The 22,329-nt window shown below is 46.0% G+C and overlaps 1 protein-coding gene across 1 annotated transcript in view; it reads left to right on the top strand.

Annotated features, from left to right (window-relative positions):
- Positions 1-6,666: 6,666 nt before the first annotated feature.
- Positions 6,667-22,329, top strand: part of LOC119954160 (ras-related protein Rab-18-like) — a 30,222-nt gene continuing 14,559 nt past the window's right edge. Inside the window, exons 1-3 of the mRNA XM_038779120.1 lie at positions 6,667-6,863; positions 20,322-20,377; positions 20,483-20,544. Coding sequence (XP_038635048.1) covers positions 6,796-6,863; positions 20,322-20,377; positions 20,483-20,544 — 186 coding nt within the window. The 5' untranslated portion in view covers positions 6,667-6,795. The remainder of the gene's footprint in view (positions 6,864-20,321; positions 20,378-20,482; positions 20,545-22,329) is intronic.

A 22,329-nucleotide genomic window follows, 5' to 3' on the forward strand; every position in this document is an offset into this window, starting at 1 on the left:
AATGGAGGAACGGTGTCGGACCGGCGTCATGTGAAAAATCGGCGAGATCGCCGATTCTCTGACCCGGCGCAGTCTGAGAGAATCCCGCCCACCGTGTCTGACATTAGATGTGATTCTGCAATTGGACAACATTTGATAAATAATCCTCAACATGCTGAGACAACTGATTTAACATTGTTAGTCAGGCTTGCAGTGTGCTGCATTTGAATGTACTGGAAGTCACATATATTAAAATAGGACCCTGTCCTTTGCAAACAGAAGGAACGTGTACACACATTGCACCTGTTTCAACTAAGAAAATTAAGGCATTTGCAGACTCATTCTTCAAGTCAATGCCTTAACCAATCAGGGTCAAGCTGCCTGGTTAAAATTTCAAACAATGTTTAGCAGTGAACAGTCAGTCACCATCAACTGGTGCATCTACATGACAACGCCTCTACAAATCAGTGTCCACTTGTAAACCAATCAGCACTCTTTTCTCATGCAGTATAAATTTGTTAATTTCCCTTACATTTTATTCTTGTGATATCTGATGAGTGCAAGGTAAAAAGCTTTGACAAAAAATGTTTTTTTTCGGCAATACTTTGATTCATTATTTGATGAGTAAGGAATATGCAGTATCAAAGACAGTTATTTTTCAGACTTCCGTTAGATTATTTAATAGGTCTTGTTTGTGAATAAAGTTTTGAAATGTTTGTGCTAATTGGTCTAAAGTTTACAGGAAAAACAACACTCATTACCAAGACAATTTAAGATATCAAAATTGCATCCTCACAATTCGGTGTATGTTTCTCATGTTGAATTAGATCTTAGGGCTAAAGGGATCAAGGGATATGGGGGAAGGCGGAATCAGGATATTGAACTCGATGATCAGCCATGATCGTAATGAAGGGCAAAGCAGGATTGAAGGGTTGAATGGCCTCTTCTTGCTTCTATTTTCTACATATGTTTCTATGTATGATGATGTAAATATCGCCACAATCCCAGAGGACTATAGGCTGCCCTCCCTTTTGAGAGAGAGCTGACTGGTAGTCCTTTAATCTGAGCGTCACCACACCTCAGGCGAGGGACAAGGTTGAGAAGGGGGTGGGGCCTTCATGATAAACCTCAGTCAGTACGGGAATTGAACCCATGCTGTTGACTTTGCTCCGCATCACGAATCAGTCATCCAGCCAACTGAGTTAACCAACCCCTCCAAATCGCATATGGTTACATAAATCTTTCTCCCTGAATTTCTTCTCACATCCAGTTAGATAGATGTATTAGTATTCTAGAACAGTGCAATTAACATGACACCTTTTATCCACATGGGCCATCCCTGCAATGTAAGTGAAAGGGCAAGTGTTTTTTTTCATTTCCGAGAAGACACCCCTAATTCACTTGTGAGTAATGCACCTTATTTGCAAACGACATGAATAATTCACTGTCACTTGTGAGATAATGTGAAAGCCATGTAATACTAATATCTAATGTGGATTGTTTAGCTTGTCAATATTCTTGAAATGGATGCTTCAGTGTCTTGCCAATAATCAGTCTTGGGTCTGCCAAGTCTCCCTCTTTATGTGCTGAAAAATGTAAGCTATTTATTTATAAAATCATAGAATCTCTACAGTGCAGAAGGAGGCCATTCACCCATCATGTCTGCACTGGCCCTTGGAAAGAGTACCCTACCTAGGCCCATGCCCTGACCCTATACCCATAACCCAGTACCCCCACCTAACCTTTTGGACACTAAGAGACAATTTAGTATGGCCAATCCACTTAACTTGCACATCTTTGGACTGTGGGAGGAAACCGGAGCACACAGAGGAAACCCACACAGATACAGGGAGAAAGTGCAAACTCCACTCTGTCACCCAAGGCCAGAATTGAACCCGGGACCCTGCTGCTGTAGGGCAGCAGTGCTAACCACTGTGCCAGCGTGCCGCCCTTCGGCTGTAACGCCAGCTCTGTGAATCATCAACATTCATTGAATATGACAGTTCACATGTTGCTTGTAACCTAGTCAGTAAGCTACAGCAATGACGAGTGTTTGACCTAAAGTTAATAAAAGTCTAATCAATAATACACCACAAGGACAGGCTCTTAGCATGGAATCAATCATGCAGATTGCTGAGTCTGGCACAGACCTCAGCATGCTCGATTGTTTGCTCTGAATGTCCTGAAGAAATTTTCGAGAAAAAGCAAAGGCTTTGGTGCCTTCATTGAGATCCAGGAAGGACCTTTATGTACTTTAAAATCCCATGCAAATACATGGTAGTAGGTTGCATGAACAAAGCTCATGATTTGACAGAGGTTAAAAACCTGGAACTCCCTTCCATATTATGGGTTTCTATATACAGGGACTGCCTGCAGTGGTTCAAGAAGGCAGCTTACCACCACCTTCTCAAGGGCATTAATTAATTAACAATAAATTCTGGCCTAGTCAGTGACACCCACATCCTTGGAAAGAATAAAAATAAATGATGAGACTCGGACTTCAAGGATTAAATGGCAAGAAGAGATTGAACAAACCAGGCTTGCATTCATTGGACGTTAGAAGGATAAAGATGAGGTTGGATTGAAGCTTTTAAGGCATTAGGTTTGTTGAGGGAAACTAGTAATGCTGGTTTAGACATCTGGGACAATGGGATAGCGTCTAAAAATTAAAACTAGACTTTCAAGAATCCGATCAGGAAAGAGTTTTACATACAGAGGGTGGAGAAGTTTGGAATTCTTTTTTCGCTAGGTTATTATTTTTTTAAACTGAGATTTTGTGTCAACCAAATGTATTTATGAATATGGGGCAAAACTTATTGAATGCTACGGAACAGGCTTGAGGTGCTAAATAGCCTACTCCTATTCCTATGAGGGGCAGTATACAAGAACAGGGTAAGCTGTTCTCAGTAGTTTGTAAAAGATCTGCTGTGTAATCTTTCTCTTTGCTCTGACATGTCAGGATATAGAGAGTAGGCTCCTCTAAGGGAGTTAAGGGACTGTGATTTATGATTTTTTTCTCCAATCCAAATTTTATCCCTTAAATTTCATCAACACTATGTTGTGTTGAAAAGTCGTCTTTGGCTGCCGCAAGTGAAACAAAAAAGACTAATGACAGATATGCCCGACATATGTGACAATAAATGACCATGAATCATGGCTTGGCTATGTTAACATTTTGATGCTTTGATGCATAAAATGAGGTAACAGGTCAGTGGAGCAAGATTTTGTTTTTTACACTGCATCCTATCTATGTGCTTTAGATACAGGTTTACATGAGTTGCAAAGATAATACTGAAAGGTGGTGTGAGGCAACGTTTTGGATCAAGGAACCTTGAGACGAGTAACTCACCTCCTGACTCCTCAAAGTCTATCCACAATCTAAAAGGCACAGGTCTGATGGAACACTTTCTCAAATGAGTGAAGCTCCAACAACAATCAAGAAGCTCAACACAATCCAGGACAAAGAATCTTGCTTGATTTGCACCCAATCCACCACCTTAAACGTTCACTCCCTCCACCACAGTGGCAGCGGTGTGCACCTTCTATAAGATGCCCTGCAGCAACTCATCATGGTTCCTTCCAAAGCACCCAAGCACCTACCACTCAGAAGGAGAAGGGCAGCAGACACATGGGGACACCACCACCTGAACATTCCTCTCTGAGATACACACCATTCTGACATGGAAATATATTGCAGTTCCTTCATTGTTGTTCAGTCAAAATCCTACAATTCCCTTCCTAATAATGCTGTGGGTGTATCTACACCACTTGGACTTCAACAATTCAGGAATGAGGCTCACCGCTACTTTTTCAAGGGCAATTAATGATGAGCATCAAATGTTGGCCCTGACAATGACACTCACATTCCAGGAAACTCCACACAATTCAATACTCCTTGCATCCCCATCATGCACAGCATGTCATTTCGCCAGATAACAGTTTGGCTGCTGTTCTGCCCCAGCATTTATTCTCAGGTTATATTTTATGCCCGCGTGATAGGGGGCGTGATTATCCGACCCCCACACCGGGTGGGAGAATCGCGGGAGTGCCGGGAGATTCACCCCACGCCGCCTTGGCACTCGCACGAGATTCTCCCAACCCCGCAAAATGGTGTGTCGCATTTTGCGACAGGCCGCTCGGAGAATCGCCGCTCCGGTTGAGCGGCAATTCTCCGGCCCGGATGGGCCGAGCGGCCTGCCTAATACGACCGGTTCACGCTGGCGCCAACAACACCTGGTCGCTGCCGGCGTGAACAGCGCGCGACCGCTGCGTGTGGGGCCTGTGGGGGGCAGAGGGAGGATCGAGCACCAGGGGGGTGCTCAGGAGGGGTCTGGCCCGCGATCGGTTCCCACCGATCGTCAGGCCGGCGTCACTGACAGAAGCACTCTTTTCCCTCCGCCGCCCCAGAAGACATGGAGGATTGATCTTGCGGGGCGGCGGAGGGAAAAGAGTGTGTCTTTCAGAAGATCAATCCTCCATGTCTTCAAGGGCGGCGGAGGGGAGGACGGCAACCACGCATGTGTGGGTTGGCGCCGGCCAACCTACGCATGCGTGGGTGACGTCATTTAGGCGCCGCCGGCCGCGTCATTCAGGCGCCGCCACTTTGACACGGGCACCAAGGCCCGGTGCGCGAGATTGACGCGCCGCCGCTCCAAGCCCCCTGGGAGTGGGAGAATAGGGGGCGAGGAGCGGCCTCCGATGCTGGAGTGAAACACTCCGGTTTTCACTCCGACGTCGGCACTTTGTCTCCCTTTGGGAGAATCGCACCCAGGGTCTTTCTTCTCCCAGCTCCATATCCATCCTCCTCGGCCCCTTGTTGCACAGTAGGTGGCACCCCTGTGTCTGAGGTTCAAGTTCATTCCAGGATTTGATGGCTAAGGAGGTTCATAATGCAGCCAACCTGTAAATCCTTCCAACACACCAATGGACGGCAGTAAGAGTGGAAGAAATCCCAGGTCAGCCATTTGTTGGAAAGAACCACCACTATCCACAGCTACAGGTTACAAGATGCATGTAAAAGTATGTTCCCACAGCAACTCAGACTCCTGGAGGGATGGGAGGGTGGGTGCAGTTGACCAGCTCAGTTGGCTGTACAGCCAGTTTGGATCAAATTGATGCCGGCAACATAGCTCAATCCCCATTCTGGCTGGGGTGGATTCAGGGTCTGCCTCCTTGCCCTGCCTGATGAAGAATGTAGCATTCTGGCCTGGAATCCCTTTTGGACAGGTGGATTGGCTATGCTAAATTGCCTCCAGTGTCCAAAAAGGTGAGGGATTACTGGGTTACAGGGATAGGGTGGAAGTGTGGATTTAAGTGGTGTGGTCTTTCCAAGGTTCGGTGCAGACTCGATGGGCCAAATGGCCTCCTTCTGCACTGTAAATTCTATGACAGAGATCTGAAGAAATGTTTGCCCCCAGGTATTGCCACTTCCCTTAACAAAACAGTCAGGACCTTCAGTATATCCCAAAGCATTTGACATTAACGTGAATTATTGTTGACGTTCAGTCACTTTTGCTATGTCAGCAACAATTTCTACACAGCAAATACTCAGAAACAATAAATTATCTGTTAATCTGTTGCTGGCGCATTGGTTGTGGGAGGAATATTGATCCTGTCTTTATTCAATCAGTGCTAAACGGTCATTTACACCTATTATGCTTCAATGAAGACACGTGCTCAATCTCGGAGTAGGGCTTGAACCCCAGAAGATTCTGACTCAGAGGCAAACATGCTACGAACTGCACCACATTCTATTTAAATTGAAGGCTGAGACCAGAAATAGTTCATTCCAGTTGCTTATTGTGCAAAGCACCTGTGATAGTTAACTTATGATGTGCATTCAGCAGGCACACATTTCTGGAAATTTTGACAGCATTCTAATACCCCGAATAATACACACGCGACCATTCTAGTCGAGTAAAATATATTTTCCTCTAAGCTATCTCTTTACTTGTAACTGATACTTTTGATCCAGCAGCTCTTTACATCAGAAAGTCTCACTGTCTCTGATGAATCACAACGTGCTGAGGGTGGCGTTGAAAACTTAAATTCTAAAGCACAAAATAAATTCGGATGATGACAAAAAAAAACCTTTGGATTCACGCAACTGGAGATATTTCAGGGATTTTTAAGTTGCCTGAGTAGCCTTTCCAACTGCCAGCTCTTGTGCCGTTCTCTGTAATATCGTTTACTGCACGAAGTTGAATTTTTTTTAAAATTACTGGATGTGGGCGTCGCTGATTAGGCCCGCATTTATTGCCCATCCCTAGTTGCCCTTCAGAATTAACTTATTGCACTCATTTTACTGCCCTTCAGTGTGGAGGGAAAGCGAGCCTTTAACAATTATGGGCTGCAATTGATACTTTTTAAAATTTGTCTTCGGCAATGATTGGATTTGGATTACAAATATGCTAAAATAAACAATTATAAAATAAGTTGCCTGCTGTCTTATGGATTGCAATTAAAAACATTTATTTTTGTTTGTAAAGAAAAAATGTATAATGCGAGCCTTCGATAATTGTGGGTTGTGGTTAAAACATTTTTAACAAAAAGTTGCATCTGCTGAAAGGCGACCTTCCCACTTTCACAGCCAGCAATTTCACTGGTTTATCGGTGTGTCTGACACATCAACGCTCTCTTGAAGAACCACTGCCCCGGCAGCTGAGTGGCAGGAAAAGGTTAAAGACACGTGTGAAGAAGTTGCGTGTCTGCGTCATTCCCCCCGCTGCAACATTCCAGTAAGAAGTGAAAGTAACAATTGGTTGAGCAGCTGACGCGTCGCCTTTGTCCTGTTTGGAATCTTGATACATTGAGACAATGGAAGAGGAGATCCACGCGACACTGAAGATTCTAATAATCGGGGAGAGCGGAGTGGGCAAGTCCAGGTAAGGGGGGGGCAACACACAACCTTGTCAGTTTCTGACTCCCTGAAATCAACTGGCAGCTTGGGTTCACCAGACTCGACCTGGGACGGGTGGAAGAGGTCAATCCACCTCAAGCGCTCAATGCATTTAAAATCAACAACCCCACCCCATCCATTATATGCGTTTTATAAGAAAGCTGGTGGTTCCAGCAGACCAGGGAGGTGTCACTGCTTGCGATGTGATCACTCCACAAACATCTTGGTTTCGTCTCGGGTAATGGCTGCCTGTTTTGGCGCAGGGTTATTCTGAGCATGAAACGTGTTTGCCGAATTTTACATGCGGTTGTTGAAGTCAAATGAATCAATGACATAAGTGTCTGGAGGGGAGGGGGGATCAGAACTAACGTTCCCAAATCAAGAAAGAAAGGGTGGGATTCTCAGATCGACAGCCCCCTGGATGTCAAGGAGTATGTACAGTTACAGGGAGGGCTAAGGGAAAGGAGGAGGTTCTGTCAGATACCGAGGACTTGATACTGCTGAAAGCTGAGAGAAGTAAATGTAAGAGTGAGATTAAAGGAAAGTAGGAAAGCAAAGATATGGAATGCAGAAATACAGAAACAAAGAATATGGGAGCAGGCCATTCTCCCATCGATCCTACTCTGACATGGCTGATTACAACATCATAATCCCACTCTCTCCCCATATCCCTTCCTGTCTTATTGTTGCCTAGGAAAATCTAAATGTTTTTTAAAATTGTAAACAGTAGGATCTAATGGAGGCCAAATAGGCCACCTATGAGTGGAAGGGTAGACTGCCAATTGTGATTAAATCCATTCCTGTAGGTTTCCTCTCAAGACTTGCTCCAGCCATTAGTTGCTCAAATAGTCCATCTTCGTGATGTGCTGCCTTCCTTTGTGAATTGGACAGCAAAAATAATCATTATCCAATTGGAGGATGCTTTATTGCTGGCCAAAGAGCCTTTTTTTGGAAACCCATTTTCAATATTTTTATATCTGGTAAAGAGAAATGGTCAAAGAAAATGACAAGCTATCCTTTTTGAATGCTGCTACCCCCCCCCCCCCCCCCATGATTTTTCACCAGAGTCGCACAGCGCCACGTTCTGGAGATTGATCTTGGAAACCCAAGGCCAATCCTGGAGGGTTGGGAGCTGTTATTAATAGATGTGATTCTTAATAAATAAGTACAGAATACTTGGAAGTGATTCTTAATAGATGCTTGACATCTGTCTTCTTAAAAGAGGGTTAAGGTAAACACGGGAACAATATAAACATTGTAGTTGAACAGGAGTGTGAAATATGGGATGGGATAAAGATTGTGAGCAAGGAGGTAATAACGGGTATTGATGAGGGTAACATGTTTGATGCCGTCTACGTGGATTTTAGCAAGGCTTTTGATAGATGGAAAACTGAACAGAAAAGGGAAGCACGGTAGCATTGTGGATAGCGCAATCGCTTCACAGCTCCAGGGTCCCAGTTTCGATTCCGGCTTGGGTCACTGTCTGTACGGAGTCCGCACATCCTCCCCGTGTGTGCGTGGGTTTCCTCCGGGTATTCCGGTTTCCTCCCACAGTCCAAAGATGTGCAGGTTAGCTTGATTGGCCATGCTAAATTGCCCTTAGTGTCCAAAATTGCCCTTCGTGTTGGGTGGGGCTACTGGGTTATGGGGATAGGGTGGAGGTGTTGACCTTGGGTAGGATGCTCTTTCCAAGAGCCGGTGCAGACTCGATGGGCCGAATGGCCTCCTTCCGCACTGTAAATTCTATGTATGTCTAAATGTCTAAGAGGATCCAATGTTGGTTCAGTTGCAGGAGATAGCGAGTGAAGGTGATTTTTGTAACCTGAAGGCTGTTCTCAACAGGGTTCAGCAAGGCTAGTATTGGGTATCTTGCTTTTTGTGGTACCGATCGATGACTTAAACTCAAAAGCTGGGCCAGGCCTTGAACCTGCAACCACCTGATCTGAAGACAAAAATGCTACTGACTGAGCCCAACATGCCATAGAGCCTACTGGAATCCTAAATTATCACAATTTTTGAGAGGAAGAAGCACTATAAATATAGCCCTATTGCATTTCCATTTGTACAGACTGTTGTCTTTTTGGGGAATAATACGTGCTTAAGAAACTTCTCCACAGGGCCTGGCAGACTCATTCAAATAAAATTAGAGCTCTCCAGTGATAGGGAATATTGGTAGAGAGTAATTAACTTTTTTATTAAGGTGCAATTTAGTGTGACAAATCCACCTACCCTGCACATCTTTGGGTGGTGGGGGTGAGACCCATGCAGACATGGGGAGAATGTACAAACTCCACACGGACAGTGACCCAGGGCCAGGATCAAACCCGGTCCTCGGTGCCCTGAGACAGCAGTGCTAACCACTGCACCACCGTGCCACCTAAGTAGAGAGCAATTTACAGGAATGACTGAGTTGCTGGATGCTTGATCAGGTAAAGAGGGCCTGACTTCACCAATTTCCAATTCTGATGAAAGGCTTCTACCAGAGTGGTTTCTTCCCCTTAAGTCTTGAGTAGAATATTAATCCAGTTGTTTATTACACTTGTTCTTTCTAAGTCCAGAGCAAAAGCAAAAGTTATGTGTTATTTGGAAATTGTTGAGTGGGTGGAATTTTGTAGATTGATGTATGTCTTCAACTGCCTAGAATTGTCTAAGGTGGCATGGTGGTTAGCACTGCTGCCTCACAGCGCCAGAGACGCCGGTTAAATTCCGGCCTCAGGTGACTGTGTGGAGTCTGCACGTTCTCTCCATGTCTGCGCGGGTTTCCTCCGGGTGCTCCGTGTTCTCCCACAGTCCAAAGATGTGCAGATGAGGTGGATTGGCCACGCTAAATCACCCCTTAGTGTCACAAAGGTAAAGTGTGGTTATGGGGATTGGGCCTAGGTAGGGTGCTTTTTTGGAGGACCAGTAGAGTCCCGATGGGCCGAATGTAGGGATTCTAAGATTCTATGTAAGTAGTGGAAATGATTAAGACGTTTACAGATGATACAAAACATTCTTATGCAGTTGGTAATGAGGAAGAAATCTATAGACAGTAGGCAGATTTCAATAGACTGATTAGGTGGGCAGAAAAGTGTCAAATAGAATTCCATCTGCAAAAATGTGAGGTAATGTGTTTGTGGAGCACAAACAAGGTGAGGGAATACACAATAAATGGGAGAATACTGAGAAGTGTATCCATAGAATCTCCACAGTGCAGAAAGAAGCCATTTGGCCTAGTGATTCTGAACTGCCCCTCCGAAAGAGCAGTCTACCCAGGCACGCTCCCCCGGCCCATCCCTGAGAACCCACGCATTAATCTTAGCCAATCCACCTAAACTGCACACCTTTGGACTGTGGCAGGAAACTGGAGCACCTGGAGGAAAACCACACAGACACGGGGAGAATGTGCAAACGGCCCAAGGTTGAAATCGAACCCTGGTCCCTGGCGCTGTGAGACAGCAATGCCAAGCCCTGTGCCACCAGTGTCGAGAAACCGAGGGAGCTTGATGTGCATATTCACTATCCCTGAAGATAACAGGACAGGTACAAGAGGATACTTTTCTTTATTGGCCAAGGTAAGAATCTTAAGAGCAGGGAGGCTATGTTACAAATGTATAAAACACTAATTCAGCTCCAGCTAGAGTACTGCATACATTTCTGGTCACCGCATGCACTAGGGAGAGTACAGAGGAGATTTACAAGGGTCTGATGAATTTTACGAAAGAGGAAAGGTAGAGTGGGCTGGAATTGTTTTATTTGAAACAGAGGAGGCTGAATGAGATTCAATTAAGGTGGATACAATTATGAGGGGCTATGATTAAGACAGTATGGACCTAGTTTTGTTTGAGAGGGCAATCGCTAGGGAGCATAGATTTTAAAGTATTAGCGGGGAGACATAGAGACATAGAAGTTTACAGCATGAAATCAGGCCCTTCGGCCCACTTGTCCATGCCTCCCAGTTTTTAACCACTAAGCTAGTTCCAAAGTCCCAATTGGCAATTGTTGAGGCGAACTTGGGTAATTTAAGAACATAGATTCTGAATAACTTTAGTTTTGAAGCCCCTGGAACATCGGGAATATCATCTTTAAATTGCTCAAGTTCTAAATCACTTTTGTTTCTCTTTTCCACACATTGGCATGACAGATAATGAGAAACTATCTGTTAGGTGTGGGGGGTGATAATCGGGTCTAGGGGGAAGCGACACATCTACCCAATACGCCAATAAATGTCAATGCGCCCATCCTGGGGTATGCGTGGGGTGGGGCAACAAAATTATTTACAACCAAAAACAGCACTTTGTAATTCATCCATCCATTATAGTCATAATCTAAAGGCAATTATCCAACCTTCAGCCATAGCCCAAGTGGACAATTTCCCTAACCTCTCTAAAATGTCAGGTACAACAACTGGTCAAAAAGGCTGATGGAATGTTCGCCTTTATAATTAGAGTGTACAATATAAAGGGACAGAGGTTTTGCTGCAGCTGTGCAAAGCCCTGGTTAGACCACATCTGGAATACTGTGTGCATTTTAGTATTCTAATGGCCTTAGAAAGAACACAACCTGGATTCACCAGAGGATGTTACCACGAATTGCGGAGAAATTGTTTGAAGTGGATGTGCATTTCCTGGAATAATTAAGGGTAATTTGATTGTTTCTTGAATTTTAGAGGAGTTGATAGGATCGAACTGTTGAGAATTTTTTTTCTTTGTTGGTGGGCAGATTAAGACCAGGGTACAAGATCTCAAAACGAAAGCCAGACCATCCAGGAGAAGAGTTAGGAAATATGTCTTCGTCCAATGGGTGGTAGAACGTTCTCCGACAGCAAGCAGTAAATGCCGGCTCAATTACTAATTTTAAATTTGAAAATAGATATTTGCTTGAGGATGGAGTATGAGATGCAGATCAACTGTGATCTCTCTGAGTGGTGGAGCAGGATTGTTGACTTAAATGGGCTACTTCTGCTCCTATCTTCTCAACTGTTTCTTCATAGCAACCTGATACCTTTGTGACTCTCCGCTACATCTTTCTTTATTGTTTTTATATCTTGCCTCATTATTCTACAATACTAGCCCCTGTTTGAAAAATCAATAGTCCAATTTACATGGAAGAAAATACAATTGAGGGAACTATATTGAGGAAATGAAATAATGAGTATGGTTTATTACAACAATTTACGAGGGAAGACATAAGAGGGAAAGAAGAGGTTTAGTAAAAGGGAGATTAGATCTATCACCCCTGCATTAGAGTAAAATCCCATGCTAGCCAAATGCTGTACCTCAAGGCCCTAATATCAACAGAATTTGCCAGCAAGGTTGTTTACTTTTAGGAATAACACAATTTGGACCTACTGACCAGCTTTTTGGTGAAGTTTTAACAATAAACCTACGAAGGCAGATCGGAATCGGAATTCAAAAACCATGTTCTGTGTACTGACTCTGTCCCTCGGTCTCCAGTGGTTAGTTGGAAGACGTCCACCACAACGACACCAATAGGGACGAGGGAATCTAGGTAATGTACACAGTGACGAGAAACCTAGGCTCGTGAGTGGATCATATGTGTGAGCCTCCTTTATCACAGCGGGCCGCAAGTTTGAAATCAGGCTTGCTCACTAACCATGACCTCCTGAATTGAATAAGATTTAATACATGCCAAATATTTCATAATGTATAAGCATTTTTTTATTTATATGTTAATAGAATTATCATCAACTTCACAGACCTGTTATCAAAGATGAGACACAAGGGGCTGAGTTCTCCATTCCTGCGACAAGTGCTGACGCTGGTGTGGGACCCGTGGTGTTCCACGACCGGCCAATCGGTGCAAACCCCTCACCGATTCCGGTACCGCTAAGGGGCTAGCACCGGCGCCAAATGAAACGGCCGTGGATCGTGCAGAAAACGGCAGGGTCCCGGGTTACGCATGCGCTTGGCTGATGACTTGCATCGGTCATGCCGTACAACATGATGCCGGCCGTGCGCGTAACGTAACCCGCAAATTGCGACCCCTGGCCTCCCCCCACCAGCTCCCCCCAGCCCTTGCAGAAGACCCCCCCCCCCCAGGCCAGCAGCACGAATCCTGGCCGAGTGCGGAGGCGCTGGACACAGTCTGCACTCCCGCACAATTGGGACCACACGTGTCCTGCACCGTCAGGAACCCGGCCCATCGGGGGCGGAGCATCGTGGGTGGGCAGGCCAATGCTCCACCAATGCTGTTGAAATGGCGTGCGGCGCGCCACGATGATGCCAGTTTGGAGGGCACAGAGCATGGCAGACTAGCATCAAACCAGCGGCGGTCCCAATTCCGGTGAGAAAATCCATTCTCCGCCCTATCGTCCAACACGATTTCGGCATCGGGCTGCAGAGAATCCAGCCCAAGATATTACTCGGATTTGTGAAGATATGAAGCCAGACCACGTTAGGAAAGATGAGCTAAGCTTTGAGGATGGCATCATTCAAGGGGACAAGAGTAATTGTCCCGCAGGAGCAGGAATCGCTCCTTGCAGAGTTGCGTAGTGCTGGGCACGTCAACAATGAAGATGCTTTCCAGAAGCTGTGTTTGGTGGCCAGGTATTGACCGGTTGGGAGATTAGGGAAAGAAACACTGCGATCAGTGCCAGTTACAGCAGACGTTGCCGGCTGCAGCCTCTTTGCACCCTTGGGAATGGCCAGGTCAGCCATGGGTGCTAGTTCACACAGATTAGGTAGCACACTTTTTTAAAACAAAAAAAGATGTTTCTATTGTTGGTAGATGCCCAGAATCGTTTTTACAGGCACCGAGTTTTAAAACTTCATGACTTCCAATGGGATAAAACCCATCAGAACTGCACCGTATCATTCCTCGTCAAATGGACTCGCTGAGCGGGCTGTGTTTTTGGAAACAGAGGGAGCATGGACCACCCCCCCCCCCCCCCCCCCCCCCCATTCGACCACCGGTATATCTCCAGAAGAGCTATTGATGGGTCCACGGTTAAGGACCAGGTTAAGCCTGGTATTCCTAAATTTGGCGGAGAAGGTAGAGGCAAAACAGTGCAAACAAAAGAGGAATCATGATGCAACTAAAGATGCAGGAGACTTTTGAAATAGGTGACCAAGTTTATGTAAGGAATCACTGGGGGGCGGGGCGCTCGGGGTTGCAGGAATTGTGGGAAAGGCAGGATTTTGAGGGAACGTGGACCATCTGCGTGGGCGAGAGGCATCCCGGGAGCCAGTGTGACAGCCTGATTCGTTGTTGCTAGCTGGAGATGTTGTTGGCTGACAAAGAAATGAAATCGGCCTGTAGCAGGTGAGATTATTATTTCGACTGAAACGGAAGAGTTTGAAACCTCTGTTCCAGAAGAGAGATCGACTGTGACGGTGTCTACAGGATGTACCCGTCCAAAAGTAGTCGGAGTTGTATCGCTCCACGAGGAAGCAGAAGTCACCAGAAAGACTGAGTTTTTGATGGACTGATTTAAATTTTTAAAAATTTACTTGTAAATTATTGGAAAACTGTATAAGTTGACTTTCATTCTTGTGGTGTAGCTGTCCCTTTGTGGGGGGGTGGGTCGATCTTCTGAAGGTATTGTATTGGTAATTAGAGAGCGGGCATCGCTGGGCTTTTGCTCAGTTCGATCCAGGAGGTAGACTGGCAGTGTCGCTATAACTGGTGGAGGTAGGTCATGGCACACCCCTGCCTAGTCTGGCCTACACAGGTCTCCACGTTAGAAGAGGGAACAGCAACACATTCTGTTTTCTCAGTTCTATCCACATTTCAAGGTCAAATAGAACAAAATCAAGTCATCAGGAAATGCAGGAGACAATTCAGTTTTAAACTGAGACAATGAAACTTGGGTCTCTTCAAATAATCCAGTGTTGTGCAGCATTGAAATTGCCCAATTGCTCACACACCCCAAGTGACAGGAAAGCATTTGTTTAGGTTGTAACATCTTATTCACATGTAGCTATTTTTTAGCATTTTTGCCTTGCATCAGACCAGAGTTCCATATGAAATGTTCTCAAGTTGACACTCGCACACTGTATTGGCACTTTTTGTATCTAAACAGGGACAGGATGTGTTGTCCCAGATTTAACATTGGTCGCAACGTAACTGACAAACTACATTTTTCGCTCCAAGTCTAAATTCAGTGCATTAATGAACACCTGCAATTACTCAGTGTTAAACACTCTGATTAGAAGTTAAATCTGGTCAACTTGGATATTGCGCTAATTTATCTTTTCATCCAAGTTGAAAGAAGAATTGAATAAACTCTTGTGACATGCATTGAACGTTGAAGATTATTAAAAAAAAGAGAACAGGTCTCCTGCAATTGATCCTATAAATGCCCAGAGCATGAATGGCTTGGATAATCTGTACTTGGGAGACTAGCATCTTCCATTGTTCTGTTGGTTCTTTGATCAATAGTACGAACTGCATTTCTGACGTATTTTCCAAGGCAATATCTTCAGTACCGTAGCATTTTCAGCTCGAAGTCAGAAAGTGTGGGTTCATGCTCCATTCCAGAGCTGAGCACCTATTTCCGGTTGACTGATTACCAAATTAAGTAAAGTCGACATAGTCCCAGATGACCAAAGTCTGCTTTTCCTTTTAGGGGTAGAGCTGACTGGTGGTGACTTAACCTGAGGATCACCACACTTTGCGCGAGGGGCACGGTTGAGAAGGCAGAGCCTTCATGAATAACCTCAGCCGATACGCATGGGTGGCACGGCAGCCCCGTTGGTTAGCACTGTTGCTTCACAGCACACGGGACCCATGTTCGATTCCCGGTTTGGGTCACTGTCTGTGCGGAGTCTGCACATTCTCCCTGTGTCTGCGTGGGTTTCCTCCGGGTGCTCCGAGTTTCCTCCCACAGGTGCTGAAAGACGTGCTTGTTAGGTGAATTCTCCTTCAGTGTACACGAACAGGCGCCGATGTGTGGCGACTAGGGGATTTTTACATTAATTTCATTGCAGCCTACTTGCGACACTAATAAAGATTATTATTATTAATTGAACCTGCGCTGCGGGCCTCGCTCTGCAGCACAAACCAGCTGTCCAGCCAACTGAGTTAAACCAGCAGTGCTTCACTTTGGTGCAATCATTCTGATTGAGAATGTTAACAGAGCTCCTGTCTGTCAGCTTAAGTGCATATAAATGATCTTGTGATTCTTCACTTCAGAGGCACGCTGGAAACTTCTGCAGTCTTCTGGCCAATAATTTTTTTTTATAGTTTAGAGCAACCAATTATTTTTTTCCAATTAAGGGGCAATTTAGCGCAGCGAATCCACCTAACCTGCACATCTTTGGGTTGTGGGGGGGCGAAACCCACGCAGACATGGGGAGAATGTGCAAACTCCACACGGACAGTGACCCAGGGCCGGGATTCAAACCCGGGTCCTCAGTGCCGCAGTCCCAGTGCTAACCACTGTGCCACATGCCGCCCCGTTCTGCCCAATAATTAATGTTCAACTAGTTATCCGGTAATTCTTCACGATTATATGTGCAAATTGGTTGGCACGTTTCTCCATGTAATGAGTGACTTCACTTCAAAAGTATTTTGTTGGCTGTAAAACATTTATTTACAAAGGAAGGGAGTTCCAGATGATGCTTCACAATCAGCTCCCACAAATCTGAAAGCAGTAAGTAGTTACACCCTGCCAATTCAGTTTGATGCCAGCTGGGTGACTGCATTGGTTGTTTCAATTGGACTTCGCACCCAATTGGACTTGTCACCCTTTGAGTTGGATGAAAGGAAAACAGCCAGGTTCTGTCGCATTGGGCAGCTCGCCACGGGGCGCAGTGTTACCGATGAAAGCCGGGAAACTTCGTTCCTAGGATGTACCCGGCTCGCAACGCCTCGCGAGACCAATCGCCACCTCGCCAGACGTTGTGATGTAAATCCCGCCCATTGTGGGCGGGATCACATTTTTGGCAAATCTGCATATTAGAGCGAGACCGCTGTGCAGATTCCTGAGCTCCCCAAGGCTTTGGGATTCATCCCCTTTGCCTCAGAGACAATCCGCATTGATCCCCACAAATGGGGACCAGACGGAATGGCACTTGCGGGGGGTCTCCCAGGAGATCCAAAGCCCCCTGGCTGCATGCCCTTTGGGCAGGGTGGTGCCCGGCAATACTGGTGCCACCCGGGCACCCTGACAGTATCAACCTGGCATCTTGGCAGTGCCACCTGGGTGCCAACCTGGCACTGCCAAGGTGCCCAAGTTGCATTGCCAGCTGGCATGGGCATTGCCAGGATGGCAGTGCCAAGCTGGCATTTCTTTGCATGCGTGATTGGGATGAGGCTGCCCTGAGCGGTTGCTTGTGGGGGTGGGGGGGGGTTCAGGGACGGAATCCTCCCATAGTGCGTTCAGGCTAGAAGTGGGAGGTCTGGGATCGCTTCGGGGGATCTCTTGCCACACTGGGGAGTTCTCGCGAGCAGAGCTCCCCACTGTACAAAACGGGGCTACGTGCGGCCTCGGCTGCGCGCTCCCCATTCGGGCTCCTTATACAATGCAAATCGCATTGAATAGCCATGTGTTTCGCGGCACCATGAGGGCCGGGACACATGTGGCTAAACCTGCTTGCTAGGGGACCTTGTTCCCTTTTGGGAGAATCGTGCCCATTGTCTCTGTTTGGGGAATGTGATGCTGTGATGCACCCAAGCTGTTGAATAATACATACCTTCCAGGCTTCCATGGAAAGATCTCAAGGCCAAATATTTGAGTAGCTGTGGAACTGTACATCAATATTTAGTGCCTTTACGTGGGGATTCTTGAATGTTATTGAAATGGGATGGTGGGGGTGTGTTGATTTTCATTTAACCTGATAAGATACTTAAGTTCACCTTTGTGCAAATTAGTTTTCAAATCTTCCTTTGTCTGGTGTTTCTGATTAGTATTAACATACTCCTGGGGACTCCCCAGCATTCTGTCCTAAGTTCTGAAAGTTTTCTCTGCTAAATTGTACAATTTGAGCGGCACGGTAGCACAGTTGTTAGCACTGTTGCTTCATAGCACCAGGGACCCGGGTTCGATTCCCGGCTTGGGTCACTGTCTGTGCGGAGTCTGCAAGTTCTCCCCGTGTCTGCGTGGGTTTCCTCCCACAGTCCAAAGATGTACAGGTTAGGTGGATTTGTCACATTAAATTAGCCCGTAGTGTCCAAAGGTTAGGTGGGGTTGCTGGGTTGCATGGATGGGGTGGAGGTGTAGGCTTAGTTAGGGTGCTCTTTCGGCGGCCGGTGTAGTCACGATGGGCCGAATGCCCTCTTTCTGCACTGTAAATCCTATGATTGCAGAAACTATTTTATTTTACAGCAACTGAACTAATGAAGTAAACTAAAAAGCACAGGAATCTAATGATGGACAAACCAAACCAAGGACATTAGAGCATTCCGAAGGTTTCCAGTTGGAACTGTATAAGGTCCAAAGTTCCCAGTTTACACTCTGCTTTTGGTCAACATGCAGGACAGGAATGATATCTGCAGAACATTGTAAAGCTGAAGAAAACCTCACTTGAGTTTTGTCCATTAGTGTTAAAGATGCAGGACCCCATGTGGCTCTCGTGAAAAAGATATGAAGTACTTTTTTGCAAGCGATGTTCGATTAGTATTCATTATTGAAAGAAAAAAAAAAGGGCTCGGCCATTTGCAAAGGGAGTGAGTGCCCTCAAATGTGATATTTGGAGAGTGATGGGAAACCTAGGCTAGTGAGTGGGCCTCCTTCATCTCCATGGGCCGCAAGATTGAAATCGGGCAAGCTCACTAACCATGACCCCGGGAATAAAATTAAATACATTTAATACACACTCAATATTTCATAATGAGTTACAGAAAATGATTAATCGTTTATGTATTAATAGAACTATCATCAACTTCAAGTAAGAAAAACAAATATTTACACTTTGGGCACAGGGGTCGCGGTGCTCTCACAGTCAATGTTATGTGCAAACAGCAGACACCTCTCCCCTCATGTGCCCTCACTTTATGTATCATCTCAGTTTTTCCTATGTAGACCATACCAGTGGAACGTGGCAACTCTACAAGTGGGCAACGGTCAACATAATGTCTTTGTGGGCTGCACTCAGAACCCAGATGGGTTGCTTGTGGCCTTCGGGCCGCAGGTTGACCATCACTGTATGAGGGGCTTGAATGACTAAAAGACGCCGGCTTTCCAATTCCGGCATCAGTCATCCAAATGTTGATGTGCACCTTAGGAGGAGGGCCTGATTCCCAATGTCCACTTGGTGAGAGTTCAGATATTTGCTTGTCCGTTGCCTGACCACCAACTGAGGACTGTCCCATTGTGGAGAGATGGTCTGAAGGTGACGTGCTTGGTAATGTACACTCACAATCAAGGCTCTAATTTTAATGTCTGATTCTGTCATATTTCTGCAATACTCCAGGCCACAGCTAATAATTGACAAGGTAGCCTACTCGCTTGACCTACCCCTTCGCCCTGCACCACCACGTTCCATTAGCGACTCCGGTTTCTGCTGTGGATAATTCTGTGAGCTATTGCTCCAATTTGTAGTGATCCTAATTAGTCAAAGTAGATCTAAGAACCAATGCAATTTGTAACTGATTAAGTTCCATCTCTACCCCCCGATTAACACGTGAAGGGTGGGGCTGGTCTCTAAGCCTTGACGTTCTGAATTTGAGTAATTGGGATATGTCCCTACAGAGACAGTGGGTTGGATTCTCTGTTTTTGCGACTAATTCCCCACGCCGTCGTAAAAACTACGGACTTTCACGCCAGAAAAACTGGTCTGAAAGGGTCACATATTCCCAGCCGTGCAGGGGGCGAGCAGTGAACCAGCGTGAAACTAGCAGCTTTTGCTGCAGATGCGGGCCCTTGCACATCTGGGTCAGAGGCCATGCATGCACATGGCGGCGGCCTCCAGCGGCCGTGCAGTGCTCCAGACCGCGGAGCTGGACCCTAAACATAGTGCCCCTGATCGGCCATGTGTCCCGCCCCAGACCACCCGCCCAAAAACTGCCCGGCCGCCTATAAGGCCCCCCCCCCCCCCCCCCCCCCCACCCGCCTTCTGATCAGCCTACCCCGACCAGGGCTGCCGCGGCCGACACACTAGGGTCCCAACCGGCAGGACCACATTAGATCCACGCAGCCGGGGCTTTGGCCGGTTGGGGGGCGGAGTATAGCGGGACAGAGCGGGCCTCCAGCAATGGCCGCAGGTAGGGAATATGCGGCACGGTGTGCTCTCTGAGTACGCCGCTTTTCGGAGCCTGGAGAATCGGGGAACGCCGCCGGTCCCGATTGCATGCGGGGAAAATGGATTCTCCGCCCGGCGCTGGCTGCGATTTTGGCGTCTGGGTGCGGAGAATCCAGCCCAGTATGTCCTCTTTCTGTATGGAGTGTGGATGTAGCTTCATTTAGAAAAAAAATCTAAATTGGTGCTTTCGATATACAGCGGGCAAAAACAAAATGATTTTTAAAAATGCTTTAAAAAAATACTTTTTTTTTGTATTTTAGCCTTCTACTGAGGTTCACGGATGGCACGTTTGACTCTGAAATTGGTTCAACAATTGGTGAGATTAAATTTTTTTTAATATACTGCATCCCCTTGGAAGATGTATGAAAACCAATGTTGTGTGAAGATCAATGTTCTATCTAAATGCAATCTTTTCTTTTAGGGGTTGACTTTAAAGTGAAAACCATGAAAACTGATGGAAACAATGTCAAACTTGCAATCTGGGTAAGTCAGCAGCGTGATTTTTAAAATGCAATGGTCTGTTTCATAACATTTTAGCTGTCTGTGTTATGTGTTTTTCCTCCTTTTTATTGACGTTCCGGCTATTTGTCCCTGCCAGATGTGTGAATTAATGTTGTGATGCTGGGATTTCAAATTCTTTTCCCTTTCCAACGCCTTTGAGCGTTGTTGCTATCGTGTCATCGTTTTCAGGTTGATTTAAGATAATTGAATGGGGGAGAAACTTTAGAAGAGAAAAGGCCCTTCTTTGTGAATTAAAATGTGCATTTACCTTTGGTTCACTTTTATGTGTCTGCCACATCTGGGTAAACGTCTCCATAAAGTGAGTCAGGGCCAGAATTACAGTAGCTATACAGCCACTGTAGCTCATGATGGCTGACTTACACCAATCCTTATCTCCACCCTCTGCAAAAAACTTATAATGGTGAAAATTGATGTGGTTGTTTGTGCTATTTGTTACAATCCCGGACCAGACCCCAACATTTGTGCCGTTTAAGTGATGTAATAAAACACTTCTGGCAGTTTACTCAAAAATGTGAAACTTCTTAATGCCATTTTGTTTTTCCTTCATCCTTCGAGCATTGACATTCCAGGTTTATCTCCTTGAGCATAATTTCTTGATCTTTCTTCCCCCCCTCCCCCCCCCCCCCTTTCCTTCATGCTTTCCAATCTTACCAATGCCGTTCTGAACATTATTTAGCGAAAACGGCATATGTTGAAAATCCCAGGCGGCATCTTAAAACTTGAATGACTTCAGACCAAAATATATAATCGGCCATAACATCCTGGCTGCCCAGCGTCCGATTTGGGGGGTATCCCAAAGATGCGCTGGGGTATCCCCCTGGGTAGTCCCCACGTCCAGAAGCACTAAACTCCCATGGACAATTGCGCTGTGCTGGGAACCATCTGACAAAGCGATTTAAATTGCTACTTTCGAGGGCAGCACGGTGGCGCAGTGGTTAGCACTGCTGCCTCACGGCTCTAGGGACCCGGGTTTGATCCCGGCTCCGGGTCACTCTCTGTGTGGAGTTTGTCCCCATGTCTGTGTGGGTCTCACCCCCACGACCCAAAGATGTGCAGGTTAGGTCGATTGGCCACGCTAAAATGCCCCTTAATTGGAAAAAAATTGGGTCCTCTAAATTAATATTTTTAAAAGATCGCTACATTCGGATACTTCTGCCAGTTTTACTTCAATTATTCTGAAGGAATTCGAAAGAAAATAAGCACTTCTAATTTCAGAGTAACAATTTTAAACACCCAGCCTGACAACCCCCCCCCCCGCAGGGGATTTTACCACACACCCCCTCCCCACCCCTGTGCCGCTCTCTAGCCCACTGGTGTCCAAATCCCCTTAGCCACATCCCATTCACTTACCTTAGAAACTTAACCTTGTCTCTTTCAATGGGATCCTTAAACTCACCTGCTTTATGGCAGCCAGTACCGTTAAAAAGGACATGTCCTCCTTCGCTCTGCTCCTTTTGCACTTCACCGCTCGAACCAGGGACCCGGCTCGCTGCCTGAATCAGGACGGTCGTGCGAGACAGGCGCTTTACAATTTAAGCGCAGTGAACAGAGTGTCCGTCCGCTGCTGATTGCCAATCCAAGGAAGCTATGGAATTTGGCTTCAAGATTTCGAAATGTTGAAAATTGCATAGGGTATCTTAGATTCTGTGGTGCTCTAAATGGTGCTTAATTAAGTTAGTTACCTGAAAGCTTTAAAGAGGATGGTCTTGATGAGTTGGATCCCTGTTTGAGTGGCATGTGCGTGTT

Source organism: Scyliorhinus canicula, chromosome 19 (assembly GCF_902713615.1).
Source record: "Scyliorhinus canicula chromosome 19, sScyCan1.1, whole genome shotgun sequence".
In the NCBI taxonomy this organism is placed as follows: domain Eukaryota; kingdom Metazoa; phylum Chordata; class Chondrichthyes; order Carcharhiniformes; family Scyliorhinidae; genus Scyliorhinus; species Scyliorhinus canicula.